The sequence below is a fragment of the Drosophila ananassae genome, unplaced genomic scaffold, assembly GCF_017639315.1.
Source record: "Drosophila ananassae strain 14024-0371.13 unplaced genomic scaffold, ASM1763931v2 tig00000205, whole genome shotgun sequence".
NCBI classification, from domain to species: Eukaryota; Metazoa; Arthropoda; class Insecta; order Diptera; family Drosophilidae; genus Drosophila; species Drosophila ananassae.
This window is the reverse complement of record NW_025319161.1, coordinates 57,494-81,534: the sequence shown is the minus strand read 5'-3', so window position 1 is coordinate 81,534 and position 24,041 is coordinate 57,494. Positions and strand designations below refer to the sequence as shown.

Below are 24,041 nucleotides of genomic sequence, written 5' to 3'. Positions count from 1 at the left end.
GAAGAGTTCCGAGCGATATATTTTTCTCGCTCTTCCGAAACCCGATTGATCGAAATGGCATGTTGTTCTATCTCCCTCTTTTCAACCCTCGGCGTTTCTGGTATATAAAGAGGTAGCGCAACGGGCAGCACGTTTATTGTGTTTTTAGAGGCGCGAAGAGAACAGTGAATTTGGAAATTAAAATGGCTCGTACAAAGCAGACTGCTCGTAAATCGACTGGTGGCAAGGCGCCACGCAAACAACTGGCTACAAAGGCCGCACGGAAGAGTGCTCCAGCCACCGGAGGAGTAAAGAAGCCCCATCGCTATCGTCCCGGAACTGTGGCTCTCCGTGAAATCCGTCGCTACCAGAAGAGTACCGAGTTGTTGATCCGCAAGCTGCCATTCCAGCGGTTGGTGCGTGAAATAGCTCAGGACTTCAAGACAGATTTGCGCTTCCAGAGCTCGGCTGTGATGGCTTTGCAGGAAGCTAGCGAAGCCTATCTGGTTGGTCTGTTTGAAGATACCAATTTGTGCGCCATTCATGCCAAGCGCGTTACTATTATGCCCAAAGACATCCAGCTGGCTCGTCGTATCCGTGGAGAGCGCGCTTAAATTGAATAATTGTCAATTGGAAGCCCATATATTTAAAAAAAAATCGGTCCTTTTCAGGACCACAATGTTATTTTCAATGAGATTTGAGTACCTATTGATATATAACCCAAAAGAATTAGTTTTTAGATTTGGAAGGCAAAGAAAAATATATTTAATAAATGTATAGCAAAATATATATATGTTTTTATTTAGAGCACTCTTTACAGAATATTAATATTAGCATTTAGCTGTTTAAGTCATAAATTGGTAAATATATAAAGAAAAACTTAAAATATGTCAAACAAAAAAAATTAAAATTTTATAAGAAATGATATTATTTAATATACAAATTTCTATTATGCATTTTAAAATTAACTAAGAGTTTGTATTATATTAGAAGATTATTATTTATTAAGTGAAAACTAAAGTAAAGGTTATTTTTTGAAGGCTATTATAACTGGTAATTATAGTTCAATGTGAGACTTTCACTGGTATACATAGCCAAATATAAAAAATATGAATTACTTCCAGAATGTAAAATAGAGAAGATTTATTAGAAAAAACAAAACAATTTAAAATTATATTCTTTTAGAAAAACTATATTTTTTAGTACCAAAACAGTTTCTTTATGTCAAATGAAAGCGCACATTTTATCCAGGAAAGGGTCATTTTAAAAGCTATATTTAAGTATTATATAAAAATATAATTATTATTTGCATAACTGGTAGTTGAAAGTTCAATTTATAACATTCATTTGTATATCAACAATAATACAATCATTTTATATTTTTAACGATGTTTTAATGTAAAATATTTAAGATATTAACGTAAACGTGCACTTTCGAGTACTCAATAAAAAGCAACCGATCTATATACGGCAATTGAAAAAAGTTTTTATTAAATTTTGAATATTTAAGAATAAAACGCAATTTAAAAAAATCAACATTATATCATTTTAAGAATGAAATAGTAAAAAATAATTACACCCTTCGAAAAAACATTTGTAACACAAATGAACTGTGCCAAACACATAGTCAAACTGCTCTCCTCCTCGATTCTCATCCGAGCAAGGGACTTTGGATGTGGGGTCGCGGGCTACTTTTTGCATAAAAAAAAGTTTATTTCTGTGAATAAAAATTTAAAAATGTCCGATTCAGCAGTAGCTACATCCGCGTCTCCTGTGGCAGCTCCACCTGCACCGGTTGAGAAGAAAGTAACAGCCAAAAAGGCAACGGGCTCCGCTGCCACAAAGGCGAAGAAGACCACTGCACCACCATCGCATCCGCCAACTCAACAAATGGTAGACGCTTCAATAAAGAATTTGAAGGAGCGTGGGGGCTCGTCCCTCCTAGCAATCAAGAAGTACATTACTGCCACGTACAAATGCGATGCTCAGAAGCTGGCTCCTTTCATCAAGAAGTACCTGAAGTCTGCCGTTGCCAACGGTAAGCTGATCCAGACGAAGGGAAAGGGTGCTTCTGGTTCGTTTAAACTGTCAGCTTCTGCCAAGAAGGAGCCCAAGCCAAAGCCTTCTTCTGTTGAGAAAAAAACTAAAACCAAGAAGGTATCCACCAAGAAGACCGGAGCCACCACTAAAAAGGCCGCCGGAGCTGCCGACAAGAAGCCCAAAACTAAAAAAGCCGTGGCTACTAAGAAGACCGCTGAAAAGAAAAAGACCGAGAAGGCCAAGGCAAAGGACGCTAAGAAATCTGGTAACGTTAAGGCAAAAGCAGTAGCATCAAAGGTGAAGCCATCATCAGCCAAACCAAAGGCAGCTAAAGCCCCAAAGGCTAAACCAGCTGCATCTGCTAAGCCCAAAAAGACTGTGAAGAAAGCCGCTGCTCCTGCTACCGCAAAGAAGCCAAAAGCTAAGACCACGGCAGCAAAAAAATAAATTGTAATAATGTGCATTAAAATTGCACATGTTTGCAATCGAAATTTTAGATTTCGAAATCTAAAATTAAATTAAACAAGCCCTTTTCAGGGCTACAAGATATGTTTTAAAGAGAAAGAAATTATCAATTTTTTTCAACTTGACTTTTTTGGAGAGTATCTTAAAAACAATACTGGATTCGAAATTGCAATAGAAAATTTGAAAATTTGGTTGCATGCCTATGCAATGTACGCCTGTACATAAAAAATATCAATTATTTAATGTAATATAGAAAAACGACGCCCAGCATCATTCTACTCGTTTGTTTATGAAGGTATAACTAATAATAATAAAAATAATAAAAGTCTACTATGGTAGGTAAGGTAAGGTTAAGATGTTTATTTATTTACTAATGTGTTTCTTAAAAAATGGTGTTTCTTTAAGAATTAATAAGAAATTATTTTATTGTCTTCTATTAAAAATTTGGTGTTCTTTGATAAAATGATGTTGTGGCCCTGAAAAGGGCCTTTTTGGATCATTCTGCCCAGCAAGCGAGCAATCTACTTGGAGCTTGTATACTTAGTGACAGCCTTGGTTCCTTCACTAACGGCATGCTTGGCCAACTCTCCAGGCAGGAGAAGACGAACAGCCGTTTGGATTTCCCGACTGGTGATGGTCGAGCGCTTGTTGTAATGAGCCAGACGCGAAGCCTCAGCAGCAATACGCTCAAAGATATCGTTTACGAAGCTGTTCATTATACTCATAGCTTTAGACGAAATTCCAGTGTCAGGGTGAACCTGCTTCAGAACCTTGTAGATGTAAATAGCATAGCTTTCCTTCCTCTTGCGCTTCTTCTTCTTATCATTCTTGGTTATATTTTTCTGAGCTTTGCCAGCCTTCTTGGCTGCCTTTCCACTGGTTTTCGGCGGCATAGTTACTTTCAAATTCACTTCACTTCACAATAATATTTGCGCCCAACAGCCGTTCGGCTTAGTACTTTTATTCGAGCAAGGTTTTCAGGTCTACTTTTAAAAAATTTCATCAGAAACGACCTACCCCCAACTGAAAGCAGGGATAAAGGCATAAGTATAAATTGGTGGTCCATAGTTCGCCACCATTATTCGTGTGTGAAGTGAATTATCGTAAAGTAAAAAAAAATGTCTGGTCGTGGCAAGGGTGGAAAAGTGAAGGGAAAGGCAAAGTCCCGATCGAATCGTGCTGGTCTTCAGTTCCCCGTCGGACGTATTCACCGTCTGCTCCGCAAAGGCAACTATGCTGAACGCGTTGGTGCCGGCGCTCCTGTTTACCTGGCTGCCGTTATGGAATACCTGGCAGCTGAAGTTCTCGAGTTAGCTGGCAATGCTGCCCGTGATAACAAGAAGACTAGGATTATTCCCCGTCATCTCCAGTTGGCTATTCGCAATGACGAGGAGTTGAACAAGCTGCTCTCTGGTGTCACCATAGCTCAGGGTGGCGTGTTGCCCAACATCCAGGCTGTGCTTTTGCCCAAGAAGACCGAGAAGAAGGCCTAAACGCTTAATTACGGCCCTGAATACAGAATACTTGTACATAAACACATTTATAAACCCAAACGTCCTTTTCAGGACGACCACACTTTTTCAAAAGAATATAAATTTTCAACTACAAGATTAGCACTAGTTTACATTACAATAACAAAATGTATAAACAATATATTAACAAGAATAAAAGCGAAAACATTTTTGTCGCTATTATGAATGATTGAAATAAAATGAAAGAAAACCACGTTGAATGTAAATTTCACTTAAAATCATTCAAGAATTTTCAATAATATACATATAGAGCTTGTGTGAAGAGTGTGATTATTGTGTGTGCATATATGTAAAAACAAAAATGTAGTTTCTAGTAGTATACCGTTTATTTCGTTTCTAAATTAAGTAAAATTCTGCTTTCTGAATTATAATAAATTATATCTAGTTTCTAAGGCTACGATCGATCATTACGGTACTATTTCAAATTTTATTCTCTTTTTTTGTTCAAGAAATTGTGGTCCTGAAAAGGACCGATTGTATAGTTGAAGTACAGGCTGTACAAAAATAATTTTAACCGCCGAAGCCGTATAGAGTGCGTCCCTGTCTCTTCAGAGCATAAACAACATCCATGGCCGTCACTGTCTTCCTTTTGGCGTGTTCGGTGTAGGTGACGGCGTCACGAATAACGTTCTCCAAGAACACTTTCAGGACTCCACGAGTTTCCTCGTAGATAAGACCAGAGATGCGCTTCACACCGCCACGACGAGCCAAACGGCGAATAGCTGGCTTTGTAATACCCTGGATGTTATCACGCAAGACTTTGCGATGACGCTTGGCGCCACCTTTTCCCAAGCCCTTGCCACCTTTACCACGACCAGTCATTTTTCAATCTTTTTCTTTTTATATTAACACACTGCACGAAAGTCACTGAAGAACTAATTTTGTCAGATCGGTGCGCTGCTCTTTATACCGATTCAATGAGAATACGAAGAGTTCCGAGCGATATATTTTTCTCGCTCTTCCGAAACCCGATTGATCGAAATGGCATGTTGTTCTATCTCCCTCTTTTCAACCCTCGGCGTTTCTGGTATATAAAGAGGTAGCGCAACGGGCAGCACGTTTATTGTGTTTTTAGAGGCGCGAAGAGAACAGTGAATTTGGAAATTAAAATGGCTCGTACAAAGCAGACTGCTCGTAAATCGACTGGTGGCAAGGCGCCACGCAAACAACTGGCTACAAAGGCCGCACGGAAGAGTGCTCCAGCCACCGGAGGAGTAAAGAAGCCCCATCGCTATCGTCCCGGAACTGTGGCTCTCCGTGAAATCCGTCGCTACCAGAAGAGTACCGAGTTGTTGATCCGCAAGCTGCCATTCCAGCGGTTGGTGCGTGAAATAGCTCAGGACTTCAAGACAGATTTGCGCTTCCAGAGCTCGGCTGTGATGGCTTTGCAGGAAGCTAGCGAAGCCTATCTGGTTGGTCTGTTTGAAGATACCAATTTGTGCGCCATTCATGCCAAGCGCGTTACTATTATGCCCAAAGACATCCAGCTGGCTCGTCGTATCCGTGGAGAGCGCGCTTAAATTGAATAATTGTCAATTGGAAGCCCATATATTTAAAAAAAAATCGGTCCTTTTCAGGACCACAATGTTATTTTCAATGAGATTTGAGTACCTATTGATATATAACCCAAAAGAATTAGTTTTTAGATTTGGAAGGCAAAGAAAAATATATTTAATAAATGTATAGCAAAATATATATATGTTTTTATTTAGAGCACTCTTTACAGAATATTAATATTAGCATTTAGCTGTTTAAGTCATAAATTGGTAAATATATAAAGAAAAACTTAAAATATGTCGAACAAAAAAAATTAAAATTTTATAAGAAATGATATTATTTAATATACAAATTTCTATTATGCATTTTAAAATTAACTAAGAGTTTGTATTATATTAGAAGATTATTATTTATTAAGTGAAAACTAAAGTAAAGGTTATTTTTTGAAGGCTATTATAACTGGTAATTATAGTTCAATGTGAGACTTTCACTGGTATACATAGCCAAATATAAAAAATATGAATTACTTCCAGAATGTAAAATAGAGAAGATTTATTAGAAAAAACAAAACAATTTAAAATTATATTCTTTTAGAAAAACTATATTTTTTAGTACCAAAACAGTTTCTTTATGTCAAATGAAAGCGCACATTTTATCCAGGAAAGGGTCATTTTAAAAGCTATATTTAAGTATGAGTATTATATAAAAATAAAATTATTATTTGCATAACTGGTAGTTGAAAGTTCAATTTACAACATTCATTTGTATATCAACAATAATACAATCATTTTATATTTTTAACGATGTTTTAATGTAAAATATTTAAGATATTAACGTAAACGTGCACTTTCGAGTACTCAATAAAAAGCAACCGATCTATATACGGCAATTGAAAAAAGTTTTTATTAAATTTTGAATATTTAAGAATAAAACGCAATTTAAAAAAATCAACATTATATCATTTTAAGAATGAAATAGTAAAAAATAATTACACCCTTCGAAAAAACATTTGTAACACAAATGAACTGTGCCAAACACATAGTCAAACTGCTCTCCTCCTCGATTCTCATCCGAGCAAGGGACTTTGGATGTGGGGTCGCGGGCTATTTTTTGCATAAAAAAAAGTTTATTTCTGTGAATAAAAATTTAAAAATGTCCGATTCAGCAGTAGCTACATCCGCGTCTCCTGTGGCAGCTCCACCTGCACCGGTTGAGAAGAAAGTAACAGCCAAAAAGGCAACGGGCTCCGCTGCCACAAAGGCGAAGAAGACCACTGCACCACCATCGCATCCGCCAACTCAACAAATGGTAGACGCTTCAATAAAGAATTTGAAGGAGCGTGGGGGCTCGTCCCTCCTAGCAATCAAGAAGTACATTACTGCCACGTACAAATGCGATGCTCAGAAGCTGGCTCCTTTCATCAAGAAGTACCTGAAGTCTGCCGTTGCCAACGGTAAGCTGATCCAGACGAAGGGAAAGGGTGCTTCTGGTTCGTTTAAACTGTCAGCTTCTGCCAAGAAGGAGCCCAAGCCAAAGCCTTCTTCTGTTGAGAAAAAAACTAAAACCAAGAAGGTATCCACCAAGAAGACCGGAGCCACCACTAAAAAGGCCGCCGGAGCTGCCGACAAGAAGCCCAAAACTAAAAAAGCCGTGGCTACTAAGAAGACCGCTGAAAAGAAAAAGACCGAGAAGGCCAAGGCAAAGGACGCTAAGAAATCTGGTAACGTTAAGGCAAAAGCAGTAGCATCAAAGGTGAAGCCATCATCAGCCAAACCAAAGGCAGCTAAAGCCCCAAAGGCTAAACCAGCTGCATCTGCTAAGCCCAAAAAGACTGTGAAGAAAGCCGCTGCTCCTGCTACCGCAAAGAAGCCAAAAGCTAAGACCACGGCAGCAAAAAAATAAATTGTAATAATGTGCATTAAAATTGCACATGTTTGCAATCGAAATTTTAGATTTCGAAATCTAAAATTAAATTAAACAAGCCCTTTTCAGGGCTACAAGATATGTTTTAAAGAGAAAGAAATTATCAATTTTTTTCAACTTGACTTTTTAGGAGAGTATCTTAAAAACAATACTGGATTCGAAATTGCAATAGAAAATTTGAAAATTTGGTTGCATGCCTATGCAATGTACGCCTGTACATAAAAAATATCAATTATTTAATGTAATATAGAAAAACGACGCCCAGCATCATTCTACTCGTTTGTTTATGAAGGTATAACTAATAATAATAAAAATAATAAAAGTCTACTATGGTAGGTAAGGTAAGGTTAAGATGTTTATTTATTTACTAATGTGTTTCTTAAAAAATGGTGTTTCTTTAAGAATTAATAAGAAATTATTTTATTGTCTTCTATTAAAAATTTGGTGTTCTTTGATAAAATGATGTTGTGGCCCTGAAAAGGGCCTTTTTGGATCATTCTGCCCAGCAAGCGAGCAATCTACTTGGAGCTTGTATACTTAGTGACAGCCTTGGTTCCTTCACTAACGGCATGCTTGGCCAACTCTCCAGGCAGGAGAAGACGAACAGCCGTTTGGATTTCCCGACTGGTGATGGTCGAGCGCTTGTTGTAATGAGCCAGACGCGAAGCCTCAGCAGCAATACGCTCAAAGATATCGTTTACGAAGCTGTTCATTATACTCATAGCTTTAGACGAAATTCCAGTGTCAGGGTGAACCTGCTTCAGAACCTTGTAGATGTAAATAGCATAGCTTTCCTTCCTCTTGCGCTTCTTCTTCTTATCATTCTTGGTTATATTTTTCTGAGCTTTGCCAGCCTTCTTGGCTGCCTTTCCACTGGTTTTCGGCGGCATAGTTACTTTCAAATTCACTTCACTTCACAATAATATTTGCGCCCAACAGCCGTTCGGCTTAGTACTTTTATTCGAGCAAGGTTTTCAGGTCTACTTTTAAAAAATTTCATCAGAAACGACCTACCCCCAACTGAAAGCAGGGATAAAGGCATAAGTATAAATTGGTGGTCCATAGTTCGCCACCATTATTCGTGTGTGAAGTGAATTATCGTAAAGTAAAAAAAAATGTCTGGTCGTGGCAAGGGTGGAAAAGTGAAGGGAAAGGCAAAGTCCCGATCGAATCGTGCTGGTCTTCAGTTCCCCGTCGGACGTATTCACCGTCTGCTCCGCAAAGGCAACTATGCTGAACGCGTTGGTGCCGGCGCTCCTGTTTACCTGGCTGCCGTTATGGAATACCTGGCAGCTGAAGTTCTCGAGTTAGCTGGCAATGCTGCCCGTGATAACAAGAAGACTAGGATTATTCCCCGTCATCTCCAGTTGGCTATTCGCAATGACGAGGAGTTGAACAAGCTGCTCTCTGGTGTCACCATAGCTCAGGGTGGCGTGTTGCCCAACATCCAGGCTGTGCTTTTGCCCAAGAAGACCGAGAAGAAGGCCTAAACGCTTAATTACGGCCCTGAATACAGAATACTTGTACATAAACACATTTATAAACCCAAACGTCCTTTTCAGGACGACCACACTTTTTCAAAAGAATATAAATTTTCAACTACAAGATTAGCACTAGTTTACATTACAATAACAAAATGTATAAACAATATATTAACAAGAATAAAAGCGAAAACATTTTTGTCGCTATTATGAATGATTGAAATAAAATGAAAGAAAACCACGTTGAATGTAAATTTCACTTAAAATCATTCAAGAATTTTCAATAATATACATATAGAGCTTGTGTGAAGAGTGTGATTATTGTGTGTGCATATATGTAAAAACAAAAATGTAGTTTCTAGTAGTATACCGTTTATTTCGTTTCTAAATTAAGTAAAATTCTGCTTTCTGAATTATAATAAATTATATCTAGTTTCTAAGGCTACGATCGATCATTACGGTACTATTTCAAATTTTATTCTCTTTTTTTGTTCAAGAAATTGTGGTCCTGAAAAGGACCGATTGTATAGTTGAAGTACAGGCTGTACAAAAATAATTTTAACCGCCGAAGCCGTATAGAGTGCGTCCCTGTCTCTTCAGAGCATAAACAACATCCATGGCCGTCACTGTCTTCCTTTTGGCGTGTTCGGTGTAGGTGACGGCGTCACGAATAACGTTCTCCAAGAACACTTTCAGGACTCCACGAGTTTCCTCGTAGATAAGACCAGAGATGCGCTTCACACCGCCACGACGAGCCAAACGGCGAATAGCTGGCTTTGTAATACCCTGGATGTTATCACGCAAGACTTTGCGATGACGCTTGGCGCCACCTTTTCCCAAGCCCTTGCCACCTTTACCACGACCAGTCATTTTTCAATCTTTTTCTTTTTATATTAACACACTGCACGAAAGTCACTGAAGAACTAATTTTGTCAGATCGGTGCGCTGCTCTTTATACCGATTCAATGAGAATACGAAGAGTTCCGAGCGATATATTTTTCTCGCTCTTCCGAAACCCGATTGATCGAAATGGCATGTTGTTCTATCTCCCTCTTTTCAACCCTCGGCGTTTCTGGTATATAAAGAGGTAGCGCAACGGGCAGCACGTTTATTGTGTTTTTAGAGGCGCGAAGAGAACAGTGAATTTGGAAATTAAAATGGCTCGTACAAAGCAGACTGCTCGTAAATCGACTGGTGGCAAGGCGCCACGCAAACAACTGGCTACAAAGGCCGCACGGAAGAGTGCTCCAGCCACCGGAGGAGTAAAGAAGCCCCATCGCTATCGTCCCGGAACTGTGGCTCTCCGTGAAATCCGTCGCTACCAGAAGAGTACCGAGTTGTTGATCCGCAAGCTGCCATTCCAGCGGTTGGTGCGTGAAATAGCTCAGGACTTCAAGACAGATTTGCGCTTCCAGAGCTCGGCTGTGATGGCTTTGCAGGAAGCTAGCGAAGCCTATCTGGTTGGTCTGTTTGAAGATACCAATTTGTGCGCCATTCATGCCAAGCGCGTTACTATTATGCCCAAAGACATCCAGCTGGCTCGTCGTATCCGTGGAGAGCGCGCTTAAATTGAATAATTGTCAATTGGAAGCCCATATATTTAAAAAAAAATCGGTCCTTTTCAGGACCACAATGTTATTTTCAATGAGATTTGAGTACCTATTGATATATAACCCAAAAGAATTAGTTTTTAGATTTGGAAGGCAAAGAAAAATATATTTAATAAATGTATAGCAAAATATATATATGTTTTTATTTAGAGCACTCTTTACAGAATATTAATATTAGCATTTAGCTGTTTAAGTCATAAATTGGTAAATATATAAAGAAAAACTTAAAATATGTCAAACAAAAAAAATTAAAATTTTATAAGAAATGATATTATTTAATATACAAATTTCTATTATGCATTTTAAAATTAACTAAGAGTTTGTATTATATTAGAAGATTATTATTTATTAAGTGAAAACTAAAGTAAAGGTTATTTTTTGAAGGCTATTATAACTGGTAATTATAGTTCAATGTGAGACTTTCACTGGTATACATAGCCAAATATAAAAAATATGAATTACTTCCAGAATGTAAAATAGAGAAGATTTATTAGAAAAAACAAAACAATTTAAAATTATATTCTTTTAGAAAAACTATATTTTTTAGTACCAAAACAGTTTCTTTATGTCAAATGAAAGCGCACATTTTATCCAGGAAAGGGTCATTTTAAAAGCTATATTTAAGTATGAGTATTATATAAAAATAAAATTATTATTTGCATAACTGGTAGTTGAAAGTTCAATTTATAACATTCATTTGTATATCAACAATAATACAATCATTTTATATTTTTAACGATGTTTTAATGTAAAATATTTAAGATATTAACGTAAACGTGCACTTTCGAGTACTCAATAAAAAGCAACCGATCTATATACGGCAATTGGAAAAAGTTTTTATTAAATTTTGAATATTTAAGAATAAAACGCAATTTAAAAAAATCAACATTATATCATTTTAAGAATGAAATAGTAAAAAATAATTACACCCTTCGAAAAAACATTTGTAACACAAATGAACTGTGCCAAACACATAGTCAAACTGCTCTCCTCCTCGATTCTCATCCGAGTAAGGGACTTTGGATGTGGGGTCGCGGGCTATTTTTTGCATAAAAAAAAGTTTATTTCTGTGAATAAAAATTTAAAAATGTCCGATTCAGCAGTAGCTACATCCGCGTCTCCTGTGGCAGCTCCACCTGCACCGGTTGAGAAGAAAGTAACAGCCAAAAAGGCAACGGGCTCCGCTGCCACAAAGGCGAAGAAGACCACTGCACCACCATCGCATCCGCCAACTCAACAAATGGTAGACGCTTCAATAAAGAATTTGAAGGAGCGTGGGGGCTCGTCCCTCCTAGCAATCAAGAAGTACATTACTGCCACGTACAAATGCGATGCTCAGAAGCTGGCTCCTTTCATCAAGAAGTACCTGAAGTCTGCCGTTGCCAACGGTAAGCTGATCCAGACGAAGGGAAAGGGTGCTTCTGGTTCGTTTAAACTGTCAGCTTCTGCCAAGAAGGAGCCCAAGCCAAAGCCTTCTTCTGTTGAGAAAAAAACTAAAACCAAGAAGGTATCCACCAAGAAGACCGGAGCCACCACTAAAAAGGCCGCCGGAGCTGCCGACAAGAAGCCCAAAACTAAAAAAGCCGTGGCTACTAAGAAGACCGCTGAAAAGAAAAAGACCGAGAAGGCCAAGGCAAAGGACGCTAAGAAATCTGGTAACGTTAAGGCAAAAGCAGTAGCATCAAAGGTGAAGCCATCATCAGCCAAACCAAAGGCAGCTAAAGCCCCAAAGGCTAAACCAGCTGCATCTGCTAAGCCCAAAAAGACTGTGAAGAAAGCCGCTGCTCCTGCTACCGCAAAGAAGCCAAAAGCTAAGACCACGGCAGCAAAAAAATAAATTGTAATAATGTGCATTAAAATTGCACATGTTTGCAATCGAAATTTTAGATTTCGAAATCTAAAATTAAATTAAACAAGCCCTTTTCAGGGCTACAAGATATGTTTTAAAGAGAAAGAAATTATCAATTTTTTTCAACTTGACTTTTTAGGAGAGTATCTTAAAAACAATACTGGATTCGAAATTGCAAAAGAAAATTTGAAAATTTGGTTGCATGCCTATGCAATGTACGCCTGTACATAAAAAATATCAATTATTTAATGTAATATAGAAAAACGACGCCCAGCATCATTCTACTCGTTTGTTTATGAAGGTATAACTAATAATAATAAAAATAATAAAAGTCTACTATGGTAGGTAAGGTAAGGTTAAGATGTTTATTTATTTACTAATGTGATTCTTAAAAAATGGTGTTTCTTTAAGAATTAATAAGAAATTATTTTATTGTCTTCTATTAAAAATTTGGTGTTCTTTGATAAAATGATGTTGTGGCCCTGAAAAGGGCCTTTTTGGATCATTCTGCCCAGCAAGCGAGCAATCTACTTGGAGCTTGTATACTTAGTGACAGCCTTGGTTCCTTCACTAACGGCATGCTTGGCCAACTCTCCAGGCAGGAGAAGACGAACAGCCGTTTGGATTTCCCGACTGGTGATGGTCGAGCGCTTGTTGTAATGAGCCAGACGCGAAGCCTCAGCAGCAATACGCTCAAAGATATCGTTTACGAAGCTGTTCATTATACTCATAGCTTTAGACGAAATTCCAGTGTCAGGGTGAACCTGCTTCAGAACCTTGTAGATGTAAATAGCATAGCTTTCCTTCCTCTTGCGCTTCTTCTTCTTATCATTCTTGGTTATATTTTTCTGAGCTTTGCCAGCCTTCTTGGCTGCCTTTCCACTGGTTTTCGGCGGCATAGTTACTTTCAAATTCACTTCACTTCACAATAATATTTGCGCCCAACAGCCGTTCGGCTTAGTACTTTTATTCGAGCAAGGTTTTCAGGTCTACTTTTAAAAAATTTCATCAGAAACGACCTACCCCCAACTGAAAGCAGGGATAAAGGCATAAGTATAAATTGGTGGTCCATAGTTCGCCACCATTATTCGTGTGTGAAGTGAATTATCGTAAAGTAAAAAAAAATGTCTGGTCGTGGCAAGGGTGGAAAAGTGAAGGGAAAGGCAAAGTCCCGATCGAATCGTGCTGGTCTTCAGTTCCCCGTCGGACGTATTCACCGTCTGCTCCGCAAAGGCAACTATGCTGAACGCGTTGGTGCCGGCGCTCCTGTTTACCTGGCTGCCGTTATGGAATACCTGGCAGCTGAAGTTCTCGAGTTAGCTGGCAATGCTGCCCGTGATAACAAGAAGACTAGGATTATTCCCCGTCATCTCCAGTTGGCTATTCGCAATGACGAGGAGTTGAACAAGCTGCTCTCTGGTGTCACCATAGCTCAGGGTGGCGTGTTGCCCAACATCCAGGCTGTGCTTTTGCCCAAGAAGACCGAGAAGAAGGCCTAAACGCTTAATTACGGCCCTGAATACAGAATACTTGTACATAAACACATTTATAAACCCAAACGTCCTTTTCAGGACGACCACACTTTTTCAAAAGAATATAAATTTTCAACTACAAGATTAGCACTAGTTTACATTACAATAACAAAATGTATAAACAATATATTAACAAGAATAAAAGCGAAAACATTTTTGTCGCTATTATGAATGATTGAAATAAAATGAAAGAAAACCACGTTGAATGTAAATTTCACTTAAAATCATTCAAGAATTTTCAATAATATACATATAGAGCTTGTGTGAAGAGTGTGATTATTGTGTGTGCATATATGTAAAAACAAAAATGTAGTTTCTAGTAGTATACCGTTTATTTCGTTTCTAAATTAAGTAAAATTCTGCTTTCTGAATTATAATAAATTATATCTAGTTTCTAAGGCTACGATCGATCATTACGGTACTATTTCAAATTTTATTCTCTTTTTTTGTTCAAGAAATTGTGGTCCTGAAAAGGACCGATTGTATAGTTGAAGTACAGGCTGTACAAAAATAATTTTAACCGCCGAAGCCGTATAGAGTGCGTCCCTGTCTCTTCAGAGCATAAACAACATCCATGGCCGTCACTGTCTTCCTTTTGGCGTGTTCGGTGTAGGTGACGGCGTCACGAATAACGTTCTCCAAGAACACTTTCAGGACTCCACGAGTTTCCTCGTAGATAAGACCAGAGATGCGCTTCACACCGCCACGACGAGCCAAACGGCGAATAGCTGGCTTTGTAATACCCTGGATGTTATCACGCAAGACTTTGCGATGACGCTTGGCGCCACCTTTTCCCAAGCCCTTGCCACCTTTACCACGACCAGTCATTTTTCAATCTTTTTCTTTTTATATTAACACACTGCACGAAAGTCACTGAAGAACTAATTTTGTCAGATCGGTGCGCTGCTCTTTATACCGATTCAATGAGAATACGAAGAGTTCCGAGCGATATATTTTTCTCGCTCTTCCGAAACCCGATTGATCGAAATGGCATGTTGTTCTATCTCCCTCTTTTCAACCCTCGGCGTTTCTGGTATATAAAGAGGTAGCGCAACGGGCAGCACGTTTATTGTGTTTTTAGAGGCGCGAAGAGAACAGTGAATTTGGAAATTAAAATGGCTCGTACAAAGCAGACTGCTCGTAAATCGACTGGTGGCAAGGCGCCACGCAAACAACTGGCTACAAAGGCCGCACGGAAGAGTGCTCCAGCCACCGGAGGAGTAAAGAAGCCCCATCGCTATCGTCCCGGAACTGTGGCTCTCCGTGAAATCCGTCGCTACCAGAAGAGTACCGAGTTGTTGATCCGCAAGCTGCCATTCCAGCGGTTGGTGCGTGAAATAGCTCAGGACTTCAAGACAGATTTGCGCTTCCAGAGCTCGGCTGTGATGGCTTTGCAGGAAGCTAGCGAAGCCTATCTGGTTGGTCTGTTTGAAGATACCAATTTGTGCGCCATTCATGCCAAGCGCGTTACTATTATGCCCAAAGACATCCAGCTGGCTCGTCGTATCCGTGGAGAGCGCGCTTAAATTGAATAATTGTCAATTGGAAGCCCATATATTTAAAAAAAAATCGGTCCTTTTCAGGACCACAATGTTATTTTCAATGAGATTTGAGTACCTATTGATATATAACCCAAAAGAATTAGTTTTTAGATTTGGAAGGCAAAGAAAAATATATTTAATAAATGTATAGCAAAATATATATATGTTTTTATTTAGAGCACTCTTTACAGAATATTAATATTAGCATTTAGCTGTTTAAGTCATAAATTGGTAAATATATAAAGAAAAACTTAAAATATGTCAAACAAAAAAAATTAAAATTTTATAAGAAATGATATTATTTAATATACAAATTTCTATTATGCATTTTAAAATTAACTAAGAGTTTGTATTATATTAGAAGATTATTATTTATTAAGTGAAAACTAAAGTAAAGGTTATTTTTTGAAGGCTATTATAACTGGTAATTATAGTTCAATGTGAGACTTTCACTGGAATACATAGCCAAATATAAAAAATATGAATTACTTCCAGAATGTAAAATAGAGAAGATTTATTAGAAAAAACAAAACAATTTAAAATTATATTCTTTTAGAAAAACTATATTTTTTAGTACCAAAACAGTTTCTTTATGTCAAATGAAAGCGCACATTTTATCCAGGAAAGGGTCATTTTAAAAGCTATATTTAAGTATGAGTATTATATGAAAATAAAATTATTATTTGCATAACTGGTAGTTGAAAGTTCAATTTATAACATTCATTTGTATATCAACAATAATACAATCATTTTATATTTTTAACGATGTTTTAATGTAAAATATTTAAGATATTAACGTAAACGTGCACTTTCGAGTACTCAATAAAAAGCAACCGATCTATATACGGCAATTGAAAAAAGTTTTTATTAAATTTTGAATATTTAAGAATAAAACGCAATTTAAAAAAATCAACATTATATCATTTTAAGAATGAAATAGTAAAAAATAATTACACCCTTCGAAAAAACATTTGTAACACAAATGAACTGTGCCAAACACATAGTCAAACTGCTCTCCTCCTCGATTCTCATCCGAGCAAGGGACTTTGGATGTGGGGTCGCGGGCTATTTTTTGCATAAAAAAAAGTTTATTTCTGTGAATAAAAATTTAAAAATGTCCGATTCAGCAGTAGCTACATCCGCGTCTCCTGTGGCAGCTCCACCTGCACCGGTTGAGAAGAAAGTAACAGCCAAAAAGGCAACGGGCTCCGCTGCCACAAAGGCGAAGAAGACCACTGCACCACCATCGCATCCGCCAACTCAACAAATGGTAGACGCTTCAATAAAGAATTTGAAGGAGCGTGGGGGCTCGTCCCTCCTAGCAATCAAGAAGTACATTACTGCCACGTACAAATGCGATGCTCAGAAGCTGGCTCCTTTCATCAAGAAGTACCTGAAGTCTGCCGTTGCCAACGGTAAGCTGATCCAGACGAAGGGAAAGGGTGCTTCTGGTTCGTTTAAACTGTCAGCTTCTGCCAAGAAGGAGCCCAAGCCAAAGCCTTCTTCTGTTGAGAAAAAAACTAAAACCAAGAAGGTATCCACCAAGAAGACCGGAGCCACCACTAAAAAGGCCGCCGGAGCTGCCGACAAGAAGCCCAAAACTAAAAAAGCCGTGGCTACTAAGAAGACCGCTGAAAAGAAAAAGACCGAGAAGGCCAAGGCAAAGGACGCTAAGAAATCTGGTAACGTTAAGGCAAAAGCAGTAGCATCAAAGGTGAAGCCATCATCAGCCAAACCAAAGGCAGCTAAAGCCCCAAAGGCTAAACCAGCTGCATCTGCTAAGCCCAAAAAGACTGTGAAGAAAGCCGCTGCTCCTGCTACCGCAAAGAAGCCAAAAGCTAAGACCACGGCAGCAAAAAAATAAATTGTAATAATGTGCATTAAAATTGCACATGTTTGCAATCGAAATTTTAGATTTCGAAATCTAAAATTAAATTAAACAAGCCCTTTTCAGGGCTACAAGATATGTTTTAAAGAGAAAGAAATTATCAATTTTTTTCAACTTGACTTTTTAGGAGAGTATCTTAAAAACAATACTGGATTCGAAATTGCAAAAGAAAATTTGAAAATTTGGTTGCATGCCTATGCAATGTACGCCTGTACATAAAAAATATCAATTATTTAATGTAATATAGAAAAACGACGCCCAGCATCATTCTACTCGTTTGTTTATGAAGGTATAACTAATAATAATAAAAATAATAAAAGTCTACTATGGTAGGTAAGGTAAGGTTAAGATGTTTATTTATTTACTAATGTGATTCTTAAAAAATGGTGTTTCTTTAAGAATTAATAAGAAATTATTTTATTGTCTTCTATTAAAAATTTGGTGTTCTTTGATAAAATGATGTTGTGGCCCTGAAAAGGGCCTTTTTGGATCATTCTGCCCAGCAAGCGAGCAATCTACTTGGAGCTTGTATACTTAGTGACAGCCTTGGTTCCTTCACTAACGGCATGCTTGGCCAACTCTCCAGGCAGGAGAAGACGAACAGCCGTTTGGATTTCCCGACTGGTGATGGTCGAGCGCTTGTTGTAATGAGCCAGACGCGAAGCCTCAGCAGCAATACGCTCAAAGATATCGTTTACGAAGCTGTTCATTATACTCATAGCTTTAGACGAAATTCCAGTGTCAGGGTGAACCTGCTTCAGAACCTTGTAGATGTAAATAGCATAGCTTTCCTTCCTCTTGCGCTTCTTCTTCTTATCATTCTTGGTTATATTTTTCTGAGCTTTGCCAGCCTTCTTGGCTGCCTTTCCACTGGTTTTCGGCGGCATAGTTACTTTCAAATTCACTTCACTTCACAATAATATTTGCGCCCAACAGCCGTTCGGCTTAGTACTTTTATTCGAGCAAGGTTTTCAGGTCTACTTTTAAAAAATTTCATCAGAAACGACCTACCCCCAACTGAAAGCAGGGATAAAGGCATAAGTATAAATTGGTGGTCCATAGTTCGCCACCATTATTCGTGTGTGAAGTGAATTATCGTAAAGTAAAAAAAAATGTCTGGTCGTGGCAAGGGTGGAAAAGTGAAGGGAAAGGCAAAGTCCCGATCGAATCGTGCTGGTCTTCAGTTCCCCGTCGGACGTATTCACCGTCTGCTCCGCAAAGGCAACTATGCTGAACGCGTTGGTGCCGGCGCTCCTGTTTACCTGGCTGCCGTTATGGAATACCTGGCAGCTGAAGTTCTCGAGTTAGCTGGCAATGCTGCCCGTGATAACAAGAAGACTAGGATTATTCCCCGTCATCTCCAGTTGGCTATTCGCAATGACGAGGAGTTGAACAAGCTGCTCTCTGGTGTCACCATAGCTCAGGGTGGCGTGTTGCCCAACATCCAGGCTGTGCTTTTGCCCAAGAAGACCGAGAAGAAGGCCTAAACGCTTAATTACGGCCCTGAATACAGAATACTTGTACATAAACACATTTATAAACCCAAACGTCCTTTTCAGGACGACCACACTTTTTCAAAAGAATATAAATTTTCAACTACAAGATTAGCACTAGTTTACATTACAATAACAAAATGTATAAACAATATATTAACAAGAATAAAAGCGAAAACATTTTTGTCGCTATTATGAATGATTGAAATAAAATGAAAGAAAACCACGTTGAATGTAAATTTCACTTAAAATCATTCAAGAATTTTCAATAATATACATATAGAGCTTGTGTGAAGAGTGTGATTATTGTGTGTGCATATATGTAAAAACAAAAATGTAGTTTCTAGTAGTATACCGTTTATTTCGTTTCTAAATTAAGTAAAATTCTGCTTTCTGAATTATAATAAATTATATCTAGTTTCTAAGGCTACGATCGATCATTACGGTACTATTTCAAATTTTATTCTCTTTTTTTGTTCAAGAAATTGTGGTCCTGAAAAGGACCGATTGTATAGTTGAAGTACAGGCTGTACAAAAATAATTTTAACCGCCGAAGCCGTATAGAGTGCGTCCCTGTCTCTTCAGAGCATAAACAACATCCATGGCCGTCACTGTCTTCCTTTTGGCGTGTTCGGTGTAGGTGACGGCGTCACGAATAACGTTCTCCAAGAACACTTTCAGGACTCCACGAGTTTCCTCGTAGATAAGACCAGAGATGCGCTTCACACCGCCACGACGAGCCAAACGGCGAATAGCTGGCTTTGTAATACCCTGGATGTTATCACGCAAGACTTTGCGATGACGCTTGGCGCCACCTTTTCCCAAGCCCTTGCCACCTTTACCACGACCAGTCATTTTTCAATCTTTTTCTTTTTATATTAACACACTGCACGAAAGTCACTGAAGAACTAATTTTGTCAGATCGGTGCGCTGCTCTTTATACCGATTCAATGAGAATACGAAGAGTTCCGAGCGATATATTTTTCTCGCTCTTCCGAAACCCGATTGATCGAAATGGCATGTTGTTCTATCTCCCTCTTTTCAACCCTCGGCGTTTCTGGTATATAAAGAGGTAGCGCAACGGGCAGCACGTTTATTGTGTTTTTAGAGGCGCGAAGAGAACAGTGAATTTGGAAATTAAAATGGCTCGTACAAAGCAGACTGCTCGTAAATCGACTGGTGGCAAGGCGCCACGCAAACAACTGGCTACAAAGGCCGCACGGAAGAGTGCTCCAGCCACCGGAGGAGTAAAGAAGCCCCATCGCTATCGTCCCGGAACTGTGGCTCTCCGTGAAATCCGTCGCTACCAGAAGAGTACCGAGTTGTTGATCCGCAAGCTGCCATTCCAGCGGTTGGTGCGTGAAATAGCTCAGGACTTCAAGACAGATTTGCGCTTCCAGAGCTCGGCTGTGATGGCTTTGCAGGAAGCTAGCGAAGCCTATCTGGTTGGTCTGTTTGAAGATACCAATTTGTGCGCCATTCATGCCAAGCGCGTTACTATTATGCCCAAAGACATCCAGCTGGCTCGTCGTATCCGTGGAGAGCGCGCTTAAATTGAATAATTGTCAATTGGAAGCCCATATATTTAAAAAAAAATCGGTCCTTTTCAGGACCACAATGTTATTTTCAATGAGATTTGAGTACCTATTGATATATAACCCAAAAGAATTAGTTTTTAGATTTGGAAGGCAAAGAAAAATATATTTAATAAATGTATAGCAAAATATATATATGTTTTTATTTAGAGCACTCTTTACAGAATATTAATATTAGCATTTAGCTGTTTAAGTCATAAATTGGTAAATATATAAAGAAAAACTTAAAATATGTCAAACAAAAAAAATTAAAATTTTATAAGAAATGATATTATTTAATATACAAATTTCTATTATGCATTTTAAAATTAACTAAGAGTTTGTATTATATTAGAAGATTATTATTTATTAAGTGAAAACTAAAGTAAAGGTTATTTTTTGAAGGCTATTATAACTGGTAATTATAGTTCAATGTGAGACTTTCACTGGTATACATAGCCAAATATAAAAAATATGAATTACTTCCAGAATGTAAAATAGAGAAGATTTATTAGAAAAAACAAAACAATTTAAAATTATATTCTTTTAGAAAAACTATATTTTTTAGTACCAAAACAGTTTCTTTATGTCAAATGAAAGCGCACATTTTATCCAGGAAAGGGTCATTTTAAAAGCTATATTTAAGTATGAGTATTATATAAAAATAAAATTATTATTTGCATAACTGGTAGTTGAAAGTTCAATTTATAACATTCATTTGTATATCAACAATAATACAATCATTTTATATTTTTAACGATGTTTTAATGTAAAATATTTAAGATATTAACGTAAACGTGCACTTTCGAGTACTCAATAAAAAGCAACCGATCTATATACGGCAATTGAAAAAAGTTTTTATTAAATTTTGAATATTTAAGAATAAAACGCAATTTAAAAAAATCAACATTATATCATTTTAAGAATGAAATAGTAAAAAATAATTACACCCTTCGAAAAAACATTTGTAACACAAATGAACTGTGCCAAACACATAGTCAAACTGCTCTCCTCCTCGATTCTCATCCGAGCAAGGGACTTTGGATGTGGGGTCGCGGGCTATTTTTTGCATAAAAAAAAGTTTATTTCTGTGAATAAAAATTTAAAAATGTCCGATTCAGCAGTAGCTACATCCGCGTCTCCTGTGGCAGCTCCACCTGCACCGGTTGAGAAGAAAGTAACAGCCAAAAAGGCAACGGGCTCCGCTGCCACAAAGGCGAAGAAGACCACTGCACCACCATCGCATCCGCCAACTCAACAAATGGTAGACGCTTCAATAAAGAATTTGAAGGAGCGTGGGGGCTCGTCCCTCCTAGCAATCAAGAAGTACATTACTGCCACGTACAAATGCGATGCTCAGAAGCTGGCTCCTTTCATCAAGAAGTACCTGAAGTCTGCCGTTGCCAACGGTAAGCTGATCCAGACGAAGGGAAAGGGTGCTTCTGGTTCGTTTAAACTGTCAGCTTCTGCCAAGAAGGAGCCCAAGCCAAAGCCTTCTTCTGTTGAGAAAAAAACTAAAACCAAGAAGGTATCCACCAAGAAGACCGGAGCCACCACTAAAAAGGCCGCCGGAGCTGCCGACAAGAAGCCCAAAACTAAAAAAGCCGTGGCTACTAAGAAGACCGCTGAAAAGAAAAAGACCGAGAAGGCCAAGGCAAAGGACGCTAAGAAATCTGGTAACGTTAAGGCAAAAGCAGTAGCATCAAAGGTGAAGCCATCATCAGCCAAACCAAAGGCAGCTAAAGCCCCAAAGGCTAAACCAGCTGCATCTGCTAAGCCCAAAAAGACTGTGAAGAAAGCCGCTGCTCCTGCTACCGCAAAGAAGCCAAAAGCTAAGACCACGGCAGCAAAAAAAAAATTGTAAAAATGTGCATTAAAATTGCACATGTTTGCAATCGAAATTTTAGATTTCGAAATCTAAAATTAAATTAAACAAGCCCTTTTCAGGGCTACAAGATATGTTTTAAAGAGAAAGAAATTATCAATTTTTTTCAACTTGACTTTTTAGGAGAGTATCTTAAAAACAATACTGGATTCGAAATTGCAATAGAAAATTTGAAAATTTGGTTGCATGCCTATGCAATGTACGCCTGTACATAAAAAATATCAATTATTTAATGTAATATAGAAAAACGACGCCCAGCATCATTCTACTCGTTTGTTTATGAAGGTATAACTAATAATAATAAAAATAATAAAAGTCTACTATGGTAGGTAAGGTAAGGTTAAGATGTTTATTTATTTACTAATGTGTTTCTTAAAAAATGGTGTTTCTTTAAGAATTAATAAGAAATTATTTTATTGTCTTCTATTAAAAATTTGGTGTTCTTTGATAAAATGATGTTGTGGCCCTGAAAAGGGCCTTTTTGGATCATTCTGCCCAGCAAGCGAGCAATCTACTTGGAGCTTGTATACTTAGTGACAGCCTTGGTTCCTTCACTAACGGCATGCTTGGCCAACTCTCCAGGCAGGAGAAGACGAACAGCCGTTTGGATTTCCCGACTGGTGATGGTCGAGCGCTTGTTGTAATGAGCCAGACGCGAAGCCTCAGCAGCAATACGCTCAAAGATATCGTTTACGAAGCTGTTCATTATACTCATAGCTTTAGACGAAATTCCAGTGTCAGGGTGAACCTGCTTCAGAACCTTGTAGATGTAAATAGCATAGCTTTCCTTCCTCTTGCGCTTCTTCTTCTTATCATTCTTGGTTATATTTTTCTGAGCTTTGCCAGCCTTCTTGGCTGCCTTTCCACTGGTTTTCGGCGGCATAGTTACTTTCAAATTCACTTCACTTCACAATAATATTTGCGCCCAACAGCCGTTCGGCTTAGTACTTTTATTCGAGCAAGGTTTTCAGGTCTACTTTTAAAAAATTTCATCAGAAACGACCTACCCCCAACTGAAAGCAGGGATAAAGGCATAAGTATAAATTGGTGGTCCATAGTTCGCCACCATTATTCGTGTGTGAAGTGAATTATCGTAAAGTAAAAAAAAATGTCTGGTCGTGGCAAGGGTGGAAAAGTGAAGGGAAAGGCAAAGTCCCGATCGAATCGTGCTGGTCTTCAGTTCCCCGTCGGACGTATTCACCGACTGCTCCGCAAAGGCAACTATGCTGAACGCGTTGGTGCCGGCGCTCCTGTTTACCTGGCTGCCGTTATGGAATACCTGGCTGCTGAAGTTCTCGAGTTAGCTGGCAATGCTGCCCGTGATAACAAGAAGACTAGGATTATTCCCCGTCATCTCCAGTTGGCTATTCGCAATGACGAGGAGTTGAACAAGCTGCTCTCTGGTGTCACCATAGCTCAGGGTGGCGTGTTGCCCAACATCCAGGCTGTGCTTTTGCCCAAGAAGACCGAGAAGAAGGCCTAAACGCTTAATTACGGCCCTGAATACAGAATACTTGTACATAAACACATTTATAAACCCAAACGTCCTTTTCAGGACGACCACACTTTTTCAAAAGAATATAAATTTTCAACTACAAGATTAGCACTAGTTTACATTACAATAACAAAATGTATAAACAATATATTAACAAGAATAAAAGCGAAAACATTTTTGTCGCTATTATGAATGATTGAAATAAAATGAAAGAAAACCACGTTGAATGTAAATTTCACTTAAAATCATTCAAGAAT

The 24,041-nt window shown here is 38.3% G+C and overlaps 22 protein-coding genes across 22 annotated transcripts; 15 read left to right on the top strand and 7 right to left on the bottom strand.

Annotated features, from left to right (window-relative positions):
- Nucleotides 1–182: 182 nt before the first annotated feature.
- LOC123258362 (histone H3) lies at nt 183–620 on the top strand. The gene has a single exon (XM_044718229.1). It carries the CDS (start codon nt 183–185, stop codon nt 591–593), a length of 411 nt encoding a protein of 136 aa, XP_044574164.1. The 3' UTR covers nt 594–620.
- Nucleotides 621–1,638: 1,018 nt separating this feature from the next.
- Nucleotides 1,639–2,555, top strand: LOC123258351 (histone H1-like). Its single transcript, XM_044718217.1, has one exon. The coding sequence runs from the start codon at nt 1,717–1,719 to the stop codon at nt 2,464–2,466; it is 750 nt and encodes a 249-aa protein (XP_044574152.1). The 5' UTR covers nt 1,639–1,716; the 3' UTR covers nt 2,467–2,555.
- A 404-nt stretch (nt 2,556–2,959) lies between these two features.
- On the bottom strand, nt 2,960–3,448 carry LOC116655988 (histone H2B). The gene has a single exon (XM_032454982.2). It carries the CDS (start codon nt 3,375–3,377, stop codon nt 3,006–3,008), a length of 372 nt encoding a protein of 123 aa, XP_032310873.1. The 5' UTR covers nt 3,378–3,448; the 3' UTR covers nt 2,960–3,005.
- An 80-nt stretch (nt 3,449–3,528) lies between these two features.
- LOC116655983 (histone H2A) lies at nt 3,529–4,048 on the top strand. The gene has a single exon (XM_032454976.2). The coding sequence runs from the start codon at nt 3,603–3,605 to the stop codon at nt 3,975–3,977; it is 375 nt and encodes a 124-aa protein (XP_032310867.1). The 5' UTR covers nt 3,529–3,602; the 3' UTR covers nt 3,978–4,048.
- Nucleotides 4,049–4,474: 426 nt separating this feature from the next.
- LOC123258342 lies at nt 4,475–9,859 on the bottom strand. The gene is made up of 3 exons (XM_044718207.1): nt 9,477–9,859; nt 8,003–8,309; nt 4,475–4,841 (listed from the first exon to the last, which is right to left on the bottom strand). The coding sequence occupies exons 1-3, from the start codon at nt 9,785–9,787 to the stop codon at nt 4,527–4,529; spliced, it is 933 nt and encodes a 310-aa protein (XP_044574142.1). The 5' UTR covers nt 9,788–9,859; the 3' UTR covers nt 4,475–4,526.
- On the top strand, nt 4,837–5,563 carry LOC116655979 (histone H3). Its single transcript, XM_032454972.2, has one exon. It carries the CDS (start codon nt 5,126–5,128, stop codon nt 5,534–5,536), a length of 411 nt encoding a protein of 136 aa, XP_032310863.1. The 5' UTR covers nt 4,837–5,125; the 3' UTR covers nt 5,537–5,563.
- LOC6504940 (histone H1) lies at nt 6,589–7,504 on the top strand. The gene has a single exon (XM_001964774.3). The coding sequence runs from the start codon at nt 6,666–6,668 to the stop codon at nt 7,413–7,415; it is 750 nt and encodes a 249-aa protein (XP_001964810.3). The 5' UTR covers nt 6,589–6,665; the 3' UTR covers nt 7,416–7,504.
- Nucleotides 7,909–8,397, bottom strand: LOC116655987 (histone H2B). The gene has a single exon (XM_032454981.2). It carries the CDS (start codon nt 8,324–8,326, stop codon nt 7,955–7,957), a length of 372 nt encoding a protein of 123 aa, XP_032310872.1. The 5' UTR covers nt 8,327–8,397; the 3' UTR covers nt 7,909–7,954.
- LOC6498689 (histone H2A) lies at nt 8,478–8,997 on the top strand. Its single transcript, XM_001967644.4, has one exon. The coding sequence runs from the start codon at nt 8,552–8,554 to the stop codon at nt 8,924–8,926; it is 375 nt and encodes a 124-aa protein (XP_001967680.1). The 5' UTR covers nt 8,478–8,551; the 3' UTR covers nt 8,927–8,997.
- Nucleotides 9,860–9,988: 129 nt separating the features above from the next.
- Nucleotides 9,989–10,512, top strand: LOC123258363 (histone H3). The gene has a single exon (XM_044718230.1). It carries the CDS (start codon nt 10,075–10,077, stop codon nt 10,483–10,485), a length of 411 nt encoding a protein of 136 aa, XP_044574165.1. The 5' UTR covers nt 9,989–10,074; the 3' UTR covers nt 10,486–10,512.
- Nucleotides 10,513–11,537: 1,025 nt separating this feature from the next.
- On the top strand, nt 11,538–12,453 carry LOC123258355 (histone H1-like). The gene has a single exon (XM_044718221.1). It carries the CDS (start codon nt 11,615–11,617, stop codon nt 12,362–12,364), a length of 750 nt encoding a protein of 249 aa, XP_044574156.1. The 5' UTR covers nt 11,538–11,614; the 3' UTR covers nt 12,365–12,453.
- A 404-nt stretch (nt 12,454–12,857) lies between these two features.
- LOC123258376 (histone H2B) lies at nt 12,858–13,346 on the bottom strand. The gene has a single exon (XM_044718245.1). The coding sequence runs from the start codon at nt 13,273–13,275 to the stop codon at nt 12,904–12,906; it is 372 nt and encodes a 123-aa protein (XP_044574180.1). The 5' UTR covers nt 13,276–13,346; the 3' UTR covers nt 12,858–12,903.
- Nucleotides 13,347–13,426: 80 nt separating this feature from the next.
- LOC123258368 (histone H2A) lies at nt 13,427–13,946 on the top strand. Its single transcript, XM_044718235.1, has one exon. The coding sequence runs from the start codon at nt 13,501–13,503 to the stop codon at nt 13,873–13,875; it is 375 nt and encodes a 124-aa protein (XP_044574170.1). The 5' UTR covers nt 13,427–13,500; the 3' UTR covers nt 13,876–13,946.
- A 426-nt stretch (nt 13,947–14,372) lies between these two features.
- LOC116655990 lies at nt 14,373–19,685 on the bottom strand. The gene is made up of 3 exons (XM_044718206.1): nt 19,375–19,685; nt 17,901–18,207; nt 14,373–14,739 (listed from the first exon to the last, which is right to left on the bottom strand). The coding sequence occupies exons 1-3, from the start codon at nt 19,683–19,685 to the stop codon at nt 14,425–14,427; spliced, it is 933 nt and encodes a 310-aa protein (XP_044574141.1). The 3' UTR covers nt 14,373–14,424.
- On the top strand, nt 14,938–17,079 carry LOC123258361 (histone H3). Its single transcript, XM_044718228.1, has one exon. The coding sequence runs from the start codon at nt 15,024–15,026 to the stop codon at nt 15,432–15,434; it is 411 nt and encodes a 136-aa protein (XP_044574163.1). The 5' UTR covers nt 14,938–15,023; the 3' UTR covers nt 15,435–17,079.
- LOC123258348 (histone H1-like) lies at nt 16,564–17,402 on the top strand. Its single transcript, XM_044718214.1, has one exon. It carries the CDS (start codon nt 16,564–16,566, stop codon nt 17,311–17,313), a length of 750 nt encoding a protein of 249 aa, XP_044574149.1. The 3' UTR covers nt 17,314–17,402.
- LOC123258375 (histone H2B) lies at nt 17,807–18,295 on the bottom strand. The gene has a single exon (XM_044718244.1). It carries the CDS (start codon nt 18,222–18,224, stop codon nt 17,853–17,855), a length of 372 nt encoding a protein of 123 aa, XP_044574179.1. The 5' UTR covers nt 18,225–18,295; the 3' UTR covers nt 17,807–17,852.
- Nucleotides 18,376–18,895, top strand: LOC123258367 (histone H2A). The gene has a single exon (XM_044718234.1). The coding sequence runs from the start codon at nt 18,450–18,452 to the stop codon at nt 18,822–18,824; it is 375 nt and encodes a 124-aa protein (XP_044574169.1). The 5' UTR covers nt 18,376–18,449; the 3' UTR covers nt 18,825–18,895.
- Nucleotides 19,686–19,972: 287 nt separating the features above from the next.
- Nucleotides 19,973–22,028, top strand: LOC123258357 (histone H3). The gene has a single exon (XM_044718223.1). The coding sequence runs from the start codon at nt 19,973–19,975 to the stop codon at nt 20,381–20,383; it is 411 nt and encodes a 136-aa protein (XP_044574158.1). The 3' UTR covers nt 20,384–22,028.
- On the top strand, nt 21,513–22,350 carry LOC116655700 (histone H1-like). The gene has a single exon (XM_044718213.1). It carries the CDS (start codon nt 21,513–21,515, stop codon nt 22,266–22,268), a length of 756 nt encoding a protein of 251 aa, XP_044574148.1. The 3' UTR covers nt 22,269–22,350.
- Nucleotides 22,351–22,754: 404 nt separating this feature from the next.
- LOC116655714 (histone H2B) lies at nt 22,755–23,243 on the bottom strand. The gene has a single exon (XM_044718240.1). The coding sequence runs from the start codon at nt 23,170–23,172 to the stop codon at nt 22,801–22,803; it is 372 nt and encodes a 123-aa protein (XP_044574175.1). The 5' UTR covers nt 23,173–23,243; the 3' UTR covers nt 22,755–22,800.
- Nucleotides 23,244–23,333: 90 nt separating this feature from the next.
- Nucleotides 23,334–23,843, top strand: LOC116655713 (histone H2A). Its single transcript, XM_032453580.2, has one exon. It carries the CDS (start codon nt 23,398–23,400, stop codon nt 23,770–23,772), a length of 375 nt encoding a protein of 124 aa, XP_032309471.1. The 5' UTR covers nt 23,334–23,397; the 3' UTR covers nt 23,773–23,843.
- The last annotated feature ends 198 nt before the right edge of the window (nt 23,844–24,041 follow it).

Excerpts from the sequence above, each read along its gene's own strand:
- LOC123258342 (XM_044718207.1), bottom strand. The coding sequence starts at position 9,787 with ATGACTGGTCGTGGTAAAGGTGGCAAGGGCTTGGGAAAAGGTGGCGCC. Across the intron at positions 8,310-9,476 it reads CTATACGGCTTCGGCGGTTA|TGGAAAGGCAGCCAAGAAGG; the intron begins AAATTATTTTTG and ends GCCGAAAACCAG. Across the intron at positions 4,842-8,002 it reads GAGAGTTGGCCAAGCATGCC|AAAATGACTGGTCGTGGTAA; the intron begins GTTAGTGAAGGA and ends GAAAAAGATTGA.
- LOC123258362 (XM_044718229.1), top strand. The coding sequence starts at position 183 with ATGGCTCGTACAAAGCAGACTGCTCGTAAATCGACTGGTGGCAAGGCG.
- LOC116655713 (XM_032453580.2), top strand. The coding sequence starts at position 23,398 with ATGTCTGGTCGTGGCAAGGGTGGAAAAGTGAAGGGAAAGGCAAAGTCC.
- LOC123258368 (XM_044718235.1), top strand. The coding sequence starts at position 13,501 with ATGTCTGGTCGTGGCAAGGGTGGAAAAGTGAAGGGAAAGGCAAAGTCC.
- LOC123258357 (XM_044718223.1), top strand. The coding sequence starts at position 19,973 with ATGGCTCGTACAAAGCAGACTGCTCGTAAATCGACTGGTGGCAAGGCG.
- LOC6498689 (XM_001967644.4), top strand. The coding sequence starts at position 8,552 with ATGTCTGGTCGTGGCAAGGGTGGAAAAGTGAAGGGAAAGGCAAAGTCC.
- LOC116655987 (XM_032454981.2), bottom strand. The coding sequence starts at position 8,326 with ATGCCGCCGAAAACCAGTGGAAAGGCAGCCAAGAAGGCTGGCAAAGCT.
- LOC123258367 (XM_044718234.1), top strand. The coding sequence starts at position 18,450 with ATGTCTGGTCGTGGCAAGGGTGGAAAAGTGAAGGGAAAGGCAAAGTCC.
- LOC116655979 (XM_032454972.2), top strand. The coding sequence starts at position 5,126 with ATGGCTCGTACAAAGCAGACTGCTCGTAAATCGACTGGTGGCAAGGCG.
- LOC116655983 (XM_032454976.2), top strand. The coding sequence starts at position 3,603 with ATGTCTGGTCGTGGCAAGGGTGGAAAAGTGAAGGGAAAGGCAAAGTCC.
- LOC116655714 (XM_044718240.1), bottom strand. The coding sequence starts at position 23,172 with ATGCCGCCGAAAACCAGTGGAAAGGCAGCCAAGAAGGCTGGCAAAGCT.
- LOC123258375 (XM_044718244.1), bottom strand. The coding sequence starts at position 18,224 with ATGCCGCCGAAAACCAGTGGAAAGGCAGCCAAGAAGGCTGGCAAAGCT.
- LOC123258348 (XM_044718214.1), top strand. The coding sequence starts at position 16,564 with ATGTCCGATTCAGCAGTAGCTACATCCGCGTCTCCTGTGGCAGCTCCA.
- LOC123258351 (XM_044718217.1), top strand. The coding sequence starts at position 1,717 with ATGTCCGATTCAGCAGTAGCTACATCCGCGTCTCCTGTGGCAGCTCCA.
- LOC123258376 (XM_044718245.1), bottom strand. The coding sequence starts at position 13,275 with ATGCCGCCGAAAACCAGTGGAAAGGCAGCCAAGAAGGCTGGCAAAGCT.
- LOC123258355 (XM_044718221.1), top strand. The coding sequence starts at position 11,615 with ATGTCCGATTCAGCAGTAGCTACATCCGCGTCTCCTGTGGCAGCTCCA.
- LOC123258361 (XM_044718228.1), top strand. The coding sequence starts at position 15,024 with ATGGCTCGTACAAAGCAGACTGCTCGTAAATCGACTGGTGGCAAGGCG.
- LOC116655990 (XM_044718206.1), bottom strand. The coding sequence starts at position 19,685 with ATGACTGGTCGTGGTAAAGGTGGCAAGGGCTTGGGAAAAGGTGGCGCC. Across the intron at positions 18,208-19,374 it reads CTATACGGCTTCGGCGGTTA|TGGAAAGGCAGCCAAGAAGG; the intron begins AAATTATTTTTG and ends GCCGAAAACCAG. Across the intron at positions 14,740-17,900 it reads GAGAGTTGGCCAAGCATGCC|AAAATGACTGGTCGTGGTAA; the intron begins GTTAGTGAAGGA and ends GAAAAAGATTGA.
- LOC6504940 (XM_001964774.3), top strand. The coding sequence starts at position 6,666 with ATGTCCGATTCAGCAGTAGCTACATCCGCGTCTCCTGTGGCAGCTCCA.
- LOC116655988 (XM_032454982.2), bottom strand. The coding sequence starts at position 3,377 with ATGCCGCCGAAAACCAGTGGAAAGGCAGCCAAGAAGGCTGGCAAAGCT.
- LOC116655700 (XM_044718213.1), top strand. The coding sequence starts at position 21,513 with ATGTCCGATTCAGCAGTAGCTACATCCGCGTCTCCTGTGGCAGCTCCA.
- LOC123258363 (XM_044718230.1), top strand. The coding sequence starts at position 10,075 with ATGGCTCGTACAAAGCAGACTGCTCGTAAATCGACTGGTGGCAAGGCG.